Source organism: Syngnathus floridae, chromosome 4 (assembly GCF_059516105.1).
Source record: "Syngnathus floridae isolate MCC-2025c chromosome 4, RoL_Sflo_1.0, whole genome shotgun sequence".
Taxonomy (NCBI): domain Eukaryota; kingdom Metazoa; phylum Chordata; class Actinopteri; order Syngnathiformes; family Syngnathidae; genus Syngnathus; species Syngnathus floridae.
Genome location: NC_142416.1, coordinates 18,981,078 through 18,999,534, shown reverse-complemented (window position 1 = coordinate 18,999,534; position 18,457 = coordinate 18,981,078). Strand labels below are relative to the sequence as shown.

General features: G+C 48.0%; 1 protein-coding gene and 1 long non-coding RNA gene across 3 annotated transcripts in view; one reads left to right on the top strand and one right to left on the bottom strand.

Moving 5' to 3' along the window:
• Window positions 1–16,132, bottom strand: part of LOC148399725 (uncharacterized) — a 38,003-nt gene extending 21,871 nt beyond the window's left edge. For both annotated transcript variants that reach the window (XR_015857842.1, XR_015857841.1), the window contains exons 1-2: window positions 16,009–16,132; window positions 12,454–12,600 (exon numbers count right to left, since the gene is read on the bottom strand). This is a non-coding gene — a long non-coding RNA (uncharacterized LOC148399725). The remainder of the gene's footprint in view (window positions 1–12,453; window positions 12,601–16,008) is intronic.
• Window positions 229–18,442, top strand: frem3 (Fras1 related extracellular matrix 3). Its single transcript, XM_088372474.1, has 24 exons — window positions 229–5,329; window positions 5,594–5,683; window positions 9,364–9,510; window positions 9,614–9,844; window positions 9,911–10,036; window positions 10,122–10,373; window positions 11,563–11,712; window positions 11,783–11,992; window positions 12,098–12,295; window positions 12,464–12,628; window positions 12,702–12,884; window positions 12,966–13,096; window positions 13,450–13,608; window positions 13,691–13,994; window positions 14,069–14,200; window positions 14,305–14,636; window positions 14,726–14,918; window positions 14,993–15,097; window positions 15,337–15,464; window positions 15,534–15,668; window positions 16,328–16,454; window positions 16,535–16,722; window positions 16,800–16,946; window positions 17,021–18,442. Exons 1-24 carry the CDS (start codon window positions 334–336, stop codon window positions 17,546–17,548), a joined length of 9,357 nt encoding a protein of 3,118 aa, XP_088228600.1. The 5' UTR covers window positions 229–333; the 3' UTR covers window positions 17,549–18,442.
• Window positions 18,443–18,457: the final 15 nt, after the last annotated feature.

Below are 18,457 nucleotides of genomic sequence, written 5' to 3'. Positions count from 1 at the left end.
TAAGACAGAAGGTGGCCTTCTCTTGGTTGGAGGAGCACTTTCACAACCTCCTCCAATGGTCTTTCTTAATTTAGCTGTGGGGGTAGGAGACTCTCCCACAGCCCCCCTCCCTTCCCCTGTGCTGACAGGGGGGAGGGTCCAATGAGGGTCCCTGTCTACAGTTTCATTATTACCTGCACAGCCCCAGCAGCACTCATCACACTTGTGCGTCTGTGTGAGGACGCGGCAGCAGAAGAGAAAGGATCAGAAGGTTTTATATTTTCTTATTTTTTGTAGTTGAAATTGTGAAGGGAATTTTTTGTCTATATTAAGTGAAATAACAAAGCAGTGGACATGGCAGCTAGTCTGCAAAGTTCACACTGGAGGTGCCTCCTGTTTGTACTTGGCATGTGTCTTGCCTCGGCTCAGCCTTTTAACCAAGCGCACCTCTACCAGTACAAAGCCGGACCTAACGAAGACAACATCATCATCGCCAACAACGGGATCAGGGTTCCGTTGGGGAAAGCTGTCTTTTTGGATCCCGTGAATGATTTGGTGACAGAGGTTCAGCACGGAGATCGCTGCCACATAACCGTTTTGGACAATGACCCATTAGCTCAGAGACCGGGGACGCTGACCCCCAAGAAGTTCCCGTGTTCCTTCGCGCCCGACGAAGTGAAATACACCCATTTTGGGTCACGGAGCCCCAGTACGGACCGGGTGAAGCTACAGCTGCGCTATGACTCCCAGACCAACACGGTGGTGATCCCCTTTATGTTGGAGGTGGAGGTTGTTTTCCAGCAGCTGGAGGTCCTTACCAGGAATATGCCCATTAACGTGGACAAGCTCAATGGCGAAAGCGGGCCCATCGACAAGAAGGCACTGGAGTTTTCCTACGAGGATGGTGTCACGCAGTGCAAGATCGCCACGCTGGTCGGCGCCGGAGGCCTCCCTAGGTATGGCACGCTTATTAATAACCCCAAGAATGGGCAGATGGTCGACTGCGATGAATTTGTGAAGCTGGGCATCCGTTACAAGCACACAGCTAAGACCAATTCACCAAACAGAGACTACATTCCCATGGTGGTCGAGTTGCAGGACAACGATGGTAACACGATAATGCAAGAGCATTTCCAAATGATGGTTCGGATCAGGGAGGGAGCAGAAAACACGGGGCCAAAACCCAGCTTTGTTTCCATGATGATGATGGAGGTGGATCAGTTTGTGATGACCGCCATCACCAGTGACATGCTGGCCGCTGAAGATGTGGAGTCCGACCCGGACGATTTGATATTTAATGTCACGTCACCGCTGGGCCCCGAGCAGGGTTACATCATCAGCACAGATGACCAGAACATGCCCATCACCTCCTTCTACCAGCGGGATATTAAAGATCTCAAAATAGCTTATAAACCACCTTCGGATGACTCCGAAGTCGAGCGGATCTTCCAGCTGGAGTTTGAAATCGTTGATACGGACGGTGCCGTGTCTGACACCTTTGCGTTTATGATTGTTGTGAAGCCCATGAACACCATGGCTCCTGTGGTCACCAAAAACACGGGGCAGCTCTTGTTTGAGGGGCAATCAAGACCACTTTCCAGCTCACAGAATTTAGAGATCAGCGACGAAGATAACCTCGAGGATGTGAGGATTACCGTAATTGACGGCCTGAGGCACGGTGACCTGAGCGTGCTTGGGGGTCGCAGGAAATTTTTCACGCCGGCTGATTTGGATGCCGGAATTGTTGTGTATCAGCACGACGGGAGCGACACCTACAGCGACAACATCATTTTCCGAATGACGGATGGGAAGAATGAAGTTGAATTTTTGTTTCCCATCACGATCGTGCCAACTGATGACGAGCCGCCCATCATTAATGCAAACACTGGGCTGGTGCTGTTCAAGAATGAAGTCATGCAGATTTCCCCGTTCATCCTGAGTGCCACGGATATCGACTCGGAAGACTCCACCATTAAGTTCATCCTGGAGCCTCCTTACTCTGATGTGGGGGAGTTCCTGCTGCGGCAAGTGGAGCCCCCCTCCGACCCCTCCCAGTGGAAGTTCAGTCCGACGGATGAGATGTTTGAGCAGGTGGTGACTGAATGGTTTCAGCAGGACATCATGGATGGGAAGCTATTCTACCGCCATGTTGGAAGTCACAGCACCACTACCGTCATCGACCAGTACGTGTTCCGGGTCCAGGATGATAATGACCCACCCAATCTGTCCGGTGAGCAGTTGTTCACTGTCAAAATCCACCCTGTCGATGACTTGGCCCCAGAGCTCTGTCCTGGTACCAACCTTCACATGATGGTCAAGGAGTATGAACTGACGTACTTCAAGAAGTTATTTTTATGCTACACCGATCTAGACTCTGATGATCGAGACTTAAAGTACACCATCACTAAGCCTCCGACTGACACGGATGAGAACAACCCGGTGTTCTTGGGTGAGATTGTACTGACCGACAATCCAGATGTTGTAATCACAGAGTTCACGCAGGCCCAAGTCAATCACCACAAGGTGGCGTACAAACCTCCTGACCAGGAGCTTGGCATCACTCCCAAAGTGGTTCAGTTTACATTCATGGTGGAGGACACGTCGGGAAACACAGCAGATGGACTGTTCACCATTTTTCTGCAGCCGGTTGACAACAAACCTCCGCTTATTACGAACACCGGTTTCAGTGTCATGGAAAGCGGCTCGTACGTCATCACCAGTCTCGATTTACATGCGACAGACACTGATACAGAAGATGAAAACATCTTTTTCACGCTGAGCCAGGTTCCAAAATATGGTCGGCTGCAGTATTTAGGCATCGATATGTCAAATGGCGAAACGTTTATGCTCCAAGACATTGCGAACGGCCGCATGACTTATATCCACAGTGGCGAGGAATCCATCAATGACGTCATCAAATTGGATGTAAGCGACGGTTTCCATGAGGTGCCCATCAACATCAAGATCGCTGTGGACCCAGTGGATGACGAGAGCCCCACGATCATGCTTCCCACCGGCGTGGTGGCCGCGTCCATGGACGTGCTGGAGAACGGCGCCACGGAAATCACCAGCAACGTGATTCAGGGCCGTGACGAAGACACCGACGACCTCATGTTGATGTTCATTGTTGAGGAGCCCCCCAGGCTGGGTGAAATCCTCGTCAATGGCGCCCCCGCCGAGAGGTTCACACAAGCCGACATCATCAACGGAGCCGTGCTGTACGTGCACACCTCAGGGGAAATCGGGCCGGTCAAACTACACGACTCCTTCAACCTCACGCTGTCCGACTTGTCCGACCAGTGGGTGGTCGGTGGCAATAAGGTCCAAGGAGTGACGGTGCATGTCACCATCTTGCCGGTTGACAGCATCCCACCGATTGTTCGGGTTGGAGGGCAGTTTGTGGTGGTGGAGGGTGAGAAGAACGTAATCACTCTGGACCAAATCCAAGCAGAGGACATTGACACAAACAGCGAAGACATCCTCTGCACCATCATCGTCCAGCCTTCATCCGGTTACGTGGAGAATATCTCCCCAGCTCCCGGCTCGGAGAAATCCCGGGCGGGGACGGCCATCACTGCTTTTAACATCAAAGAAGTTGCCATCGGGCATATCTACTATGTCCAAAGCATTCATAAAGGTGTGGAACCCGTGGAGGATCGCTTCACCTTCCGCTGCTCGGATGGCATCAACTTCTCCGAACGACACTTCTTTCCGATCATCATCATTCCAGCCAATGACGAGAAGCCGGAAATCTTCATTCGTGAGTTCATAGTGATGGAGGGCATGAGTTTGGTCATTGACACGCCCATCCTGAATGCAGCCGATGCCGACATCCCCGATGACGACTTGTACTTTGAGATTGTCAAAAACCCCACACACGGCACCATCGTCCAACAGCTCAGCACCGGCACCATCCTGGTGGACAAGTTCGACTTGGAACAGATAAAGGAGGCCTCAAACATCGTCTACGAGCATGACGACTCCGAGACCAAAGAGGACAGCTTTGTCATACGGCTCTCGGATGGGAAACACTCGGTGGAGAAGAAAGTGCTCATCATGGTCATTCCGGTCGACGATGAGACACCCAGGATGACTATTAATGATGGACTTGAGGTGGAGATCGGCGAGACTAAAGTCATCAACAACCGGGTTCTCAAGGCTACCGATCTGGACTCCGAAGACAGCACGCTGGTGTACATCGTGCGCTATGGTCCGGGCCAAGGCTACCTTCAGCGCATTAGCAAGTTTGGCGACGTACTCGGTAACATAACCTTCGGCATGAACTTCACGCAGGATGAGGTTGACAAGCAGCTCATCCAGTACGTGCACACTGGCCAGGAAGGAATCCGAGACCTGCTTAAATTTGACGTAACGGACGGCATCAATGCCCTTATTGATCGCTACTTCTACATTAACATCGGAAGCATCGACATGGTCTTCCCAGAAGTTATCAACAAAGGCGTGACCCTCAAGGAAGGTGGCAAAGTTACGCTAACCACCGATCTCCTCAGCACCAGCGATATCAACAGCCCCGACGAGTTTCTCAGTTTTAGCATTACGAGGGCTCCGAGCAGAGGTCACCTGGAGTGTACGGACTATCCCGGCGTTCCCATTTCCGCGTTCACCCAAATGCAGCTCGCCGGCAACAAGATCTACTACATCCACACGTCTGACGACGAGATCAAGATGGACAGCTTTGAGTTTGAGGTGACAGATGGTTACAACCCGGTGTTTAGAACTTTCCGGGTGTCCATTACTGACGTGGACAACAAGAAGCCTGTCTTGACCATTAGTAAGCTAATTGTGGAGGAAGGTGAAACCAAGCTCATCACGCCGTTCGAGCTGACGGTGGAGGATCGTGACACGCCAGACCACCTGCTGCGTTTCATTGTGACTCAGGTGCCGGTGCACGGCCAGTTGCTTTTGAACAACTCCCGACCCATCACATCATTCACCAAACAAGACCTGAACGAGAACCTAGTTAGCTACAAGCACGACGGCACAGAGACCAACGAGGATAGTTTTTCCTTCACAGTCACCGACGGCACCCACACGGACTTCTACGTGTTCCCCGACACCATTTACGAGACTCGCAAGCCGCAGATGATGTCCATTCACATCAACACGGTGGACAACGGCGTGCCGCAGATCGTGGTTAACAAGGCGGCAGGCTCACTCAGGCTACTTCCTTCAGGCCACGTGGGCTTCTTGATCACCAGTAAGGCTCTGCGATCAGAGGACCGCGACAGTCAGCAAGATGTCCTCAAGTACATCGTGTCGGAGGCACCGCAGCACGGATTCATCATGAACTCCGCCAAGGGCAATGACAGCATCATGACCTTCACGCAAGGTACGAGCACAAGCCACCATCCATTAATTCTTAGAGTAATTCTTCACAGACCATGGATCTGGTAAGATAACCATCTTCAAATGAGATGTATTTGTTCAAATGAGCAGAGAAAGACATTCGCTCTGAGGCTCACATGTCGTCATAATATCAAATGATCTGCTTGGGGCTCTGTAATTTGAAACCCGGTGAATGTGGCCTACATATTCTTCTTCTATAACATTTTCTATTTCTCTTGACACGCTAACCTCCACGTGCCGCCACCAGCCGACATCAACGACATGAAGATCAGCTACGTCCTATTGGATGGAACCAACGCCACCAGCGACATCTTCTACTTCACCATTGAGGACAATGGTAAGAATTTTCAATCATTACTCACCAAAGTGTTTGCATCACAAAGACTTAAGGCAGTTGGCCGTGACTGACACCCGATATAGAACCGCCGTCTTACTTTCAGGCTCACTGGAGGCGGGTTTAAAGGACGTCGGGTTGGGACTTGGGGTCAAAAGGCCACGAGCTAAAAAAGTGACAGCGACTGAGGAACAGTAGAGGAGCTTAAGAATTAGATCACATGACTTTTTAAGCCACGCATCCATCCACCTTGACGTTCCGACAAAGTTGGGGCACTAGAATTCATCAAATTCTCTCATTTTGGATTAAAAGTATTACTAAGCAGACAAATATATTCACGTTTGACTCAAATGAAGTTAAGCACGATGACTTTACAGGTCACAGTATCCTCTCTATTGTAATTCAAGCCTTCAAAACGGCATTAATAACCATACATAAATTATATAGATACTATATATATATATAGCACATACTGGCCATTAAAAAAGTGACAGGTGGCAGTCGCTAGTTTAGCTACAGCTTGCCAATACAAAACAATTCAGACCCATGCTGTCAGGAAAGTTGAATTTTGCAAGATTCAGGTCCAACTATTGATTCATTTTCTTTTGAATTAAGGTCTAACGCTAATTGCTATACTGTCTACCATTAGCTCCATGGCTAATTTTCACTTACAGCAGCCATTGTGAGAAAATAATGAATACCTGGATAATTGGACACCTTGACACAAATAAACACACACATCCGGCAGACGGAAGATAAAAAGGGTCGAAGGCATTTCGGACATGAACGGACACGTCGATGGTCAGCTCCGACCTCCAAAGATGGGAAACGCAGATAAAGTCTCCAACATAGTTGAAAGAGTCAGAATTGCCATGCTAGGATGTAATTGGTGTAACATTAACTTTGATAAACACAATCCCTCGTCAATCATGTCGATACCTTCTGACGATTAAGTGAGGTATTTTTATTAGGGCGGAGATGCGTGTGGGCGTAATCCCCTCCGGCAAAGTGTACCACAAAAGTCATAAATAGTTATTCAAAGTGTCCATCCCATGTGAGGCGAGCAAAGTGCCAAAGGCTCAAAGTCTTCCTTACTTTCTGACATGTTGAGACATTTCCATGCCCTTGCAATTTTCAAGCTGGGGAGTGGATCATGTCTTCGGGTCCCTGACCTACATGCATAACTGGATATATGCTTGTTCACCATAGCAACAAAGCAAGCCATAGATTTATGGCCCACAGAAAAATCATTGTGGCGCTATGATTTGTTAGAGTTTAATTCAGTTGATTTTTGGTTTATTTTCTTTTAGATGTAGGCTGAAATTGTTGTGTTTGATTTTTTATATTTTAGTATTAATTTAACAGTCTGCGTCTTAGTATTTATATTTTTTTTATTTAATGACTTTTTAAAAATATACGTACAGTATTTGATCCAGCTCTTGAGATATTGGATGTCATTTTCCTGTGCAGTTGTTGCTAGTGTTATGGTCTTGCTCGGGTTTGGTTCTGCAGAGGGTTCAGGGAGGTTCAGAGGGGTCCGGGGATGGGTGTCATGTGATCACCAAAAACCTGTATAGGAATGCACTTCCTGCGCGACTCTGGGGCCTCAGACAGAGCAAGGCCTGGAAGTCGAGTGAGGGGGATCCCCTTTCAAAGACCCTCAGCACACCCCCACCCTATTGCCCCCACCCTATTCCCTATTAGCTCGCCCCCTTCCCCAAAAGTCACTCTCTCCTAAGATCACCTCAGGGCCATCGTTCTTCTTCTTGTACTTCATCATAATTTCTTCACCTTTTCTTGCCTCTCATTACGCTCAACTTTCATCCTTCCTCTCCGCGGGCCTGATTTACGGACGGTGAGGCGTCGTGATGAATCCCCTCCGGGTTATTCTTATCTGCCCATGTGGCGCATGGCCCGGCCAACTTGTCACTGAGACGCCACACTTGAATCGCATAAGTCGCATTTCCTTGATAATCATCCTCGTCATTTACTGTATATATGTAGGTGACTTATAATTAGTACAGTAAATCAAAAAATATTTGTTCCGAGCTGAAATGCTCACTTGTTGCTAGGCAGAGTTTGTAGGTCATAACCATGGGTGCTGCATAATCCAATGAAAAAAAATTGATGACTAGATTACTTAGTAAGGGCTAGGGGGATTGTACCGTTGGATAGAAAGTCATTAGGAAAAGGAGTAGGAAGATTTTAACCCAAAAATCCAGCAGGTGAGGCGTTCTTGTTCCTGCCTCACTTGTTGCTGAACATCAGAGCTCTCCCTGACCTCAATGTCCCCCTGCAAGCTATACTGTGGTGGCAATATATAGTGGTGGAGATCTAAGAATGCGCCTGGCTGCAGGGAAACTGTCATGTATACGGAAACGCGAGACACTTGTAATTAAAGAACAGAACCGTAACATGACCTCGAAATAATACGACTACAGTGGCATTTAATGAGGATAGATGAAGACTCATAAAAATCTGACTAATGCTTTAAGGAAAATATTGGTGGGCCAGCCAGGACATCTTTCATATTTTATTAGTGTTAAAGCAACAACATATCACAATTTAACGTTAAACAAATTCGCACTACACTAGCTAATAGCAACATAGGAAGGTAACTAATTAGCACAATACCCTGGTGGGAATTCTGTCACCGGGATGATCAGCTCCAACTCAGGGGTGTTGCGAAACGCCACAAAAGAAGTCACGGGAAAAAGAGGGGACCTCCTCCTGAGTCCCCCCCGACCCCTTAAACAAATCGTGGCCCACCCACACTGCTCAGGGGTCTTTGGGTACAGCTGTCCCTGCAGTGTTTTGGTTCTGCTCTGTCGTCACATGGTAGAATGGCTGTGGCCTCCTTCATTGCCGATGCGGGTCTATACTTGAGATAACTTTTGTTCCCCCCACTGTGTGAAGTTGGCACAATGATAATCAACTTTATTATTGCAAAACATTTTTATTACTGTCACATCACGACTATTTTCTCCTCATATTCTTTCTACAGTACTCCATACAGTACCAACTTCATTGGCAAACGTTTTCCTAAAGTTTGTTAAAAACAAAAACTGTGTGGGGTAGACTGACCAAAAATGAGTCTAGGTGTTGGTCCTGAGTCTTTGGCTGGTTCAACAGGTCCGTTGTCAGTGTGAGCAGTGATGCGTAACTAAAGTGAGACGACCCCCCCACCCACCTAACCTCGCGGAACCAAAGACACCTCTGACCGTGACCCATTTCACATCAAAAGTCGAGAGTCACCCGGCTAGTTATCTCACCGAGTTTTTTTTATCCAGCAGGGCGAATAATCTTCAACATCACCCAGCCTCTCGGTCACTGGTTGTAAGGGATTACCTCCCCGAGTCGTGACATAGTTTCAGGTGTTTTCCCTTGAAAAACTAAACCCTGTAGCTGTAGCTAAAACTACAAGTCAGAAAAAAATATAATATTGACAAAGTTTGGTGAGATTATTGCGAGAAGAATTTCTGTATGCTAAACTGCCCCTGGTGGCCAAGGCGTGCACAGCAGAAGGAGTGCCACAATGCGCATCATGATGCCCAAATTTTTTATAACATGGACGGAAGATCTGTTCTTTGACCATATAAGGAAATGAATTAGTGATCATTTCACCATCACAAAACGCCAAAGTAGCTTAGCATGTTGGCTAAGTGGGGTTTTTGTTTCTACAGGCGGGAACAAACTGAAGCCTCAGCCGTTTCGCCTCAACTGGGCCTGGATCTCCCTGGAGAGGGAGTACTATCTGGTGGACGAGGACGCCAAGTTCCTGGAGGTGACGCTCAAACGCCGAGGATACTTGGGGGAGACGTCGTTTGTCAGTGAGTTTCACCAATCAAGAGTCAAGTTGAAATAGTTGTAGAATTATGTTGTAAAAAAAACTATTAACGACTCACTCCGACCTCCAAAATCCTTCCCCCGCAGGTATCGCCACTAAAGACGACACGGCCAAGAAGGACAAAGACTTTCGGGGCAAGTCCCAGAAGCAGGTCCAGTTCAACCCTGGCCAGACCACCGCATCCTGGAAGGTGAAGATATTCACCGACCAGGAGTTCGAAACGTCAGAAACCTTCCAGATCCAGCTCTCCGACCCAGTCATGGCTGTACTGGAGTTCCCAGACGTCGCCACCGTGGAGATCGTGGACCCGGGAGACGGTAGTATAGCAGAGATACATTAAACCCATCCACGGAATTGCTAATTGTTTGCTCTTGCAAAAACAGAGTCGACCGTGTTCATCCCTCAAGCCGAGTACAAAATCGAGGAGGACATCGGAGAGCTGGAGGTGCCCGTCCGACGGTCTGGAGATGTCAGCCGGGAACTCATGGTCGTCTGCTCCACTCACCAAGGTAATTCTTGTAAGATTTTACTTTAATTCTACAACTTTTTTTGGAGACTCCATAACTTCATTTGATCATTCATCTTCCCCTGCAGGTTCAGCTACGGGTACCATCCCCACCTCCGTGCTGTCCTACTCGGACTACCTCACGCGTGCAGAGGACCACACGAGTGTGCTGCGTTTCGACAAGGACGAGCGCGAGAAGCCCTGTCGCATCATCATCATCGACGACTCGCTGTACGAGGACGAGGAGAGCTTCAACGTCACCCTCAGCATGCCCATGGGGGGCCGGGTGGGTGCCTCCTTCCCCACCGCCAAGGTCACCATCTTGGCAGACAGCGACGACGGTAAGCGTCGGCATTGGAAAGTTTTAAATTAAAATGAAAATTCTCTGTCACCCCATCAACAAACACCATTGTGTCTAACTCCGCCCCCAAGAGCCAAAAAATGCTAGCTAAGCTAATTCTCAAGGTTAACCACTCAAATTTCAATATCCAGTTATGGTTTTCTTTGAAACTGTATAATGGGATAAAGATTAAATATAATCCACGTTATTTCCATACAGCCATATGACAAATGACTTCACACTATGCCGCTCTAGCGTGACAATAACTCAGTATGGCGGCCACCCGTGATCCTACGAAGCTCCCATTTTGCTATTTCGGGATCCCGACGCGATCAATGAACCCATAAGATGTTCAGGCGGCGTCCGCAAACCCCGGATTATTTCCATTCCCTAATGGCGCTATTTCCCATCTAGCGCTTTCTCGCATGCACGTTCAGTGTGCAGGAACAGGATAAGAATAGACACGTGCTCATGTCGGCTTAGTAACTCAAACGCGAGCGCCGCCTCCTGCTCGGGTGAACTCATCGGCACTGAGAGGAGCTGAGGGGAACGCACGGGGCATCGTTTTTGCCCGTACAATGGAACTTTCTGTATAAATTTGGTATAAAGAGAATAATTAAGAGAATAATTTCATTTTAAAACAACAACAAACTTTTCTTTGAACTCTTGAAACTGTTCAACTTCACTCCCCTGCGGTGAAGGGTTATCGGCGGATCTCTCGAGAACATTGTTAGTGCGAAGAACTTTTTCTTTATACGCAAGTGATGAGAGATAAATGGATGTTCCTGGAGTTGGAATTCCATGGCTCCCTCCCCCGCTCCATGTCGCTAATTAGCTACTCCGTCATCGAAAAGCAGGATGAATGGCGTTCGGCCATGTGTGAAGTACACTCGCTACAGGTGTATCGGGAAAATCTTTACAGGAGTATGTGAATTCTGACTTCCTGTGTGGAATGAAAACCACTTTACCAACGACTATTGTTGTTTTTACAACCAGGTGACAGCTGCAACGATGCTCTACTTACTAACAAATTCAAATTTCACAAGTGGGGGATTTGCAAAGTTGTCTTTTTGACCCTTAAAGACTACCTTACTTTTCGAAACTTGCAACTTTATCAAAACAAAATAAAACCTAATGAAAAATCTAAACCCATTATCACATTGGTACCGTACTATTTCCTGTTCCTGCAGAACCGTCCCTGTACTTTGGCGAGCCCGAGTACATGGTGGATGAGAGTTCCGGTTACGTGGAAGTGAAGGTGTGGAGGACGGGAACCGATCTCTCCAAGACGGCAACCGTGACCGTTCGCTCCAGGAAGAGCGAACCCGTCTCGGCGGAAGGTTAACGTTTACCACCACACTTTGGGATCTCGCGTTACCATGACAACACTCATATTTATAATTCACGCAGCCGGATTGGACTATGTGGGGATCAGTCGCAACCTGGACTTTGCCCCCGGGGTGACCATGCAGACGTTCAGGGTGACCATCCTGGACGACCTGGGTCAGCCTGAGCTGGAAGGACCGGAGACCTTTGATCTGGTGTTAAGGATGCCGATGAATGCCGTGCTGGGGGAACCCAGCGCGACCACCATCACCATCAACGATACCATCACGGACGGCAAGTCTTTCATATGTTTAATCTTGGCAACTTCTGACTCGAGTTATCCAACCTCTGGCGGTACCCCGGTATGACCTTACAGTGACAACCTTACTGTCGTTACAGTACCAAAGGTTCAGTTCAAGGAGGGTAGCTACAAGGTGGACGAGGCCGACGGGGAGGTCAAGGCGATAGTGTACCGCAGTGGAGACGTTGGTATTTGGTCCACGGTACGCTGCTACACCCGGCAGGGTACCGCCCAGGTGATGATGGACTACAGCGAGAGACCCAATACCAATGACTCCATTATCACCTTCCTACCAGGTGAGGAAATATCCTACAATATTTTCACGAGCTCACATCTTGAGTTCCAAGCAAATACTTTGACCAACCGTTCAGACAGAATACGAGTCAAGCCTGAACTTGTCTCTCTTGCTTCAAAGTACATTGGCAAAATATACGACAATGATTCCACTTCCTACCTTCTCATAGGTGAGACGGAGAAGCCTTGCGTGGTCAAGCTGGAAGACGACTTGGTCCATGAGGAGGATGAGGAGTTTCGCCTGGTCCTCGGAACGCCCAAGAGCAAGTCGCCGTATGGAGCCTCGATCGGCGAGCAGAAGGAAGCTCTGATTAGAGTCACGGACAACAAAGACAGTAGGTCACCAAAAACGTGAGGAACAAATCGTTTAACAGGTGAGCTCACTGGTTTTAATCTCTACGTCTTTAGAGCCCATCATTCGATTCTCTGAGATTAAGTACAGCGTGCGAGAACCGCAGGTGAAAGGCGGCATGTCCCTTGTCAAGATCCCCATCTTGCGAACCGGCGACACTTCCAAGTTGTCCGTGGTGAGGGTGCACACCAAGGACGGGTCGGCAACCTCCGGGGAAGACTACAACCCTCTGTCAGAAGGTGAATGCACCCAACTTGCCGGTGTTATCAAACTTTTAACACGAGTCAATGGGTGATGAAAGCTGACATTATTTTTCATAGACGTGGAGTTCAAGGAGGGCGAAACGGAGCATTTCGTGGAGATCGAGATTCTTTACGACGGCCAGCGAGAGATGAGGGAAGCCTTCACTGTGCACATGAAGCCCGATGACAACATGGTGGCAGAGATACAGGTGACGGCGCATAGCTACAAACGCACGAAAATAACCCGGCAACAGCTGGCATTGCTGTCAGCGCGCCTGAACCGCTATACCTTATAAAAAGGCTTTGGAATGAGACAGGAGGTGGGGCAGGGGGGTTAACATTAGATGGAGCTAAAAACAGAATGTAAGCCACCGCAGAGAAATAGCCCAACTAAATTGTGGCCCACGTTCCATTCTTGCCTGCATAGTCTTTATAAAAAAAAAAAAAAACATCTAGCGCCACAATTATATAATACACAGTAAATAGACAGTCCAAACATCCAATAAAAAAATAATTCAGAGTTACGAGTATTTATTTTGACAACTTTGCCTGCTCTGGCTAGATGAACAAAGCCATCGTGTACATCGAGGAGATGGACAGCGTTGCGGACGTCACTTTCCCGGCGGTGCCGCATGTGGTTTCTCTGTATATGTACGACGATACGTCCAAAACCAAAGACAACCCTAACCCCATCAATGGCTACCCAGTAGTGTGTGTGACGGTAAGTATGACGCCTGTTTTGTTTCGGTACCAGGATGCTATGCTGCTACGTTGTTAGCATGACTTGTTTTCCTGTTTTCAAGGCCTGCAACCCCAAATATGACGACTTTGACAAAACCGGATCCATCTGCTCAGCGGAGAGCATTAACGATACTCTCACCCAGTACCGCTGGTTGGTCAGCGCCCCGACCGGGTCCGACGGCGTGACCAGCCCCATGAGGGAGGTGGACACCAACACCTTCTTTACCAACACCAAATCCATCACCTTGGATTCCATCTACTTCCAAGCCGGGTCCAGAATCCAGTGCGCTGCCAGGGCCTTCAATGCCAACGGGGACGCTGGTTTAGAACTTTCCAGTCCCATCGTTGTGATCAGCACAGACGAAGGTAAGTACTGTAGATGTGAAGAACGTAAGCCTGCTTGGAGGACGTCTCGTTTCTCAACCCTAACGTCTTGACAGGGATGTGTCAACCTCGGATCCAAGGCACCGTTGGAGCTGAACCTTTCTCTGCAAAGATCCGCTACACGGGTCCAGATGACCCGGACTTCCCCAACCTCATCAAGCTGACTATCAGCATGCCCCATATGGATGGTGAGGGAAAAGATGGATGAATAAATGAAGAAGTGTCTTTTATTTTGCCAAGTTCTCGGAATTGGTATCTTCTTTATTGAACCAAGTATTTGTATTTCCAACAGGCATGTTGCCGGTCATCTCCACAAGGCCGATGTCCAATTTCGAGCTCACGCTAAGCCCCGACGGCACCCGCGTGGGCAACCACCGCTGCTCCAACTTGCTGGATTTCAACGAAATCCCAACAGGCCACGGCTTCATCACCGACGCAACCAAAAACCCCGAGATCATCGGCGAAACATCGCCTTACCAGTACAGCAACGCCATGCGCTCATCCAACTCTCTACGCTTCTACCGGAACCTCAACTTGGAGGCCTGCCTCTGGGAATTCACCAGTTACTACGACATGTCAGAGTTGTTGAATGATTGCGGTGGCTCCATAGGCACTGACGGTCAGGTATGAAAAAAAATATATTGGCAGAATGTTGTTCAAACCGTTTAGTGGTTGCAGTATATTTTGACCTGAACAAAATTCTGTTTCCCAAGGTCCTCAACTTGGTCCAGTCCTACGTCACCCTACGTGTGCCCCTCTTTGTGTCCTACGTCTTCCACTCCCCCGTGGCTGTGGGTGGCTGGCAGCACTTTGACCTCCAGTCAGAGCTCAAGCTGACCTTCGTGTACGACACGGCCATTCTCTGGCAGGAGGGCATCGGGAGTCCGCCTGAGTCGGAGCTCCAGGGTAAGCTCTGACACTACTCTCCTTAGACATTTCCACTATGGTGTTTGCTTAAACTGTATTTAAAACATCTGCAGGAGCCATGTACCCAACAAGCATGCGCATAAACGATGAGGGCCGCCTGGTGGTCAACTTCAAGACAGAGGCTCGTTTCAGGGGACAATTCGTTATGACTCACCCAGGTAAAACATCAAGTGGTCGACCTATAAATGCAGTCTCCTATTGGATTACCCAACATCCTCCCTTGGGTTATTTCTGGAGTTCCACATTTGTGGAGACTAGAGGGGGGTTTCCGGCGTGAAAGTACCAGGTGTCATCCGAGCAAATGTCAGCCAGCGTTTACAGTCCAAAAGGCCAAGACAATATAAAAGGTCAGGTTATAAATATGAGCGCTTTAATGCTATACATGACCACTTTTTAGGGACCGGCGTGTCTTCCATGGTGATATGCGCCGACCACCCTGGCTTGACGTTCACCTTGGTTCTGGTCAGGACCGAGCCCACCCACAATCAGCCCATGCAACAGTGGAGTTTTGTCTCCGACTTTGCCGTAAGTTGAATAAACACTAGAATTCTTAAACACAAATGTTAAATACTAATAATTTTGTAAATCCTTCAGGTACGGGATTACTCTGGGACGTATACAGTGAAGCTGGTCCCCTGTATTGCATCCCCCAATGGAGATTTCAGTAACCCTCCTGTGTGCCATCCGAGGGAGCCTCTGACTTTTGATATGGACATTCGCTTCCAGCAGGTAAATTGCTAAATGTTGCTAACCTAGTACAATCATTTCAAACATAAAAATTAAAAAAAAGATATAAATATATATATAGCTTGGAAGCTAGTAAGGTACACGTGCTAAAAGTATCGTTTTAACAACGGGATGAGCAATCAACAGAAGATGGCGAAGACATGCTAATTGCTAAGATTGCTAAGTCATCGTGAAACACCGGAATTAAATGAGTACACTTGATACAAAAGTCTGGTTGGAACTGTATTAAAGCTGGGAATATGAAAATTAAAGTAATTGAGAGTTTGATAAGTGTCAGGAGAGAAAATTCTACGCATAATAATGAAGCATTTAACACACGTACCTTTACGCAGGACCGGAAACCGGAAATGAGTCACGCCTCGTTACGTTGCAAAGTGCGCCGACCGGGAGGAAGAGTTCATAAAAAGTAGTACCGTGTAAATTAGATAATTATAATCTCATTAGTGTTATTTATTTTCACAATACAGTCGTGCATTTTTATTTTGATCTTCGAAATGTCCACAATGAATGTTCTTAAAATGACATTACAGTAGATATAAATATGTGTTTAATTTAGCTTTGCTAAATCGTCAAATTACGTCATTGAAGTCAAGTTATTTGAAGCCTTTATGCAAAATGTAAAATTTGGTTGTGCTCTTTAGGTGAGCGACCCAGTAGCGGCCGAGTTCAGCCTCAACACGCAGATGTTCCTCCTGTCCAAGAAGAGCTTGTGGTTGTCTGACGGTTCGATGGGCTTCGGGGAGGGCACCGATGTTGCATTTTCAGAAGGTACAACACTCCCATTTAGTGGATTTTAACCAGCATTACAACTGATGAGGCCTTACAATGAACATTTCTGGTCTTTGTAGGCTCGTTCATCTACGGCCGCGTGATGGTGGACCCGGTGCAGAACCTGGGAGATTCTTTCTCCTGCAGTATTGAGAAAGTGTTCTTGTGCACCGGAGCTGACGGCTACGTTCCCAAATATAACCCCACCAATAAGGAATACGGCTGCCTGGCTGATTCCCCTTCCCTGCTCTACAGATTCAAGATCCTGGTAAAGACCTGGATTCCTTAAATGTTCTCTTTCTTGATCAGGGTCAAAGTGAAACTTTTCATCATGTCGTTTTTCAGGACAAGGCCCAACCTGAGACTCAGGCGACAGCATTTGGTGACGTTGCTTTCGAGGCCACATTGGCTCAAGACACGGCTGGAGCTCTGCCTTTAGTCAAACAACCAGGATCTGATGGCTTCACCCTCTCCTCAAGTCCGCTGTTCCAGGTTCGGATGGTTGTGATGTAGAAAATCGACATCTAAGCGGACGTTCAATTCAAGCGTGTTTGTGTGTCATGCAGGTAGCTGCAGGCCGGGAGTGGTACATTCACACCATCTACACCGTGCGCTCCAGGGAGAACGCCAACCGTGGCAAACGTAGCGTGGACTCCCTCCACCACAGCATGTCTTCCGCCCTGGGTGCCGCCCTCCGACGTCAGCGCCGCGCCAGCCCCGCAGTCGCCCAGGACATCGGCGCCGACAACAACCGTGGCACTAACCTCCAACACATCGCCCTGGATCGAGCTGACCGTGTGGTGGTCAGCCAGCGTCAACCCTGGTCCCCGAGCTTGGAGCGGGAGTATGCTTTCGAGCGCCCCTCGGTGAGGAGCTCCAGCGGGGAGGCTCCGGACAGCTCCACCCTGCCCATGATCGTGGGCCTGATGGGTCTGATCCTCCTGGTGTGCTTGATCGCCATCGTCGTGGTGTTCCTTTTATGGCGCAAAAAGAAGGAAAAGAGCCAGTTCCCGCCCTACGCCAGCTCGTCATCCGCCGCCTACATCCGAGGGCCCACCAGGATGTGGGGCGGCTCGGATAGTTCCGAGGTCTAGTGGAAGCCCAAGCCAACATTTACCCCCCCCCCATTGACTATAGTAGTCTCTTCCACCAGTGTGCCTTCATTTCCCAACTTCATTTCAGTAAGTGATGGTGCCCCTCACTTGAAGATCCACTTTTCTGAGGCCCTGGTTTAGACCTCAAAGTTGGGTCGTGTTGATGCTGGTTTTATTAAAAGTTAAGTAAGCTAGCATCCCAAAACATCATTATTTGAATCTCATTTTAAAGCACACCTGGTTAAAACTTTTACTAGCAACCCAAGTTAAAAATACTGGAGATCCTCACCGGCATACAAAGATCTTCAAGTCAGTGAAGATGTATCACTTCTAACTTCTTTATCATCCAAGGCTTTGTTATCATCTAGCAGCTTCATAGGGTAAGCACAAAATGATGCAGACAAACGCAAATAGGCAAAATAGTGAAAAGGATGGTCACTGTACATAATGTTGAGCATTTTTGGGTTAACATTTGCTGAGGTTGTTTGTAGATGTGCGTGAAGGCCCAATTACGGGGCAGAAGGTTCCCCACCCTTGGATATACTGTCGTGGAATCATGGGTGACCGCGGTTGACCCTTTTTAGCTGATTAACGTAAAAAAAAGGCCCCCTGCCCTTTTATCTTGTTTGCAATTGCATGAAAGGAAAAAAAAATGCTAAGTGTACGTAAGCAGCTCAGGCAGCCATTATTTTAATGACATGACAAATTTCCTACATAACTGTTTTTTTTATGTTTATTATTATGGCATTTGTGTCTCATTGACTTGGAATGAATGTTATTGGAAAAGGAATGTTAATGTGATTGATGATTGTTTTGTCACCACACACACTCAGTCAACGTTTGTAGATATCATAGTTTCTTTTTGCAAAATGGAGAAATTCATATTTTTGAATAAAATTGTTGGGATTG

Excerpts from the sequence above, each read along its gene's own strand:
- frem3 (XM_088372474.1), top strand. The coding sequence starts at position 334 with ATGGCAGCTAGTCTGCAAAGTTCACACTGGAGGTGCCTCCTGTTTGTA. Across the intron at positions 11,993-12,097 it reads CAACGATACCATCACGGACG|TACCAAAGGTTCAGTTCAAG; the intron begins GCAAGTCTTTCA and ends CTGTCGTTACAG. Across the intron at positions 15,098-15,336 it reads ATTCGTTATGACTCACCCAG|GGACCGGCGTGTCTTCCATG; the intron begins GTAAAACATCAA and ends ACCACTTTTTAG.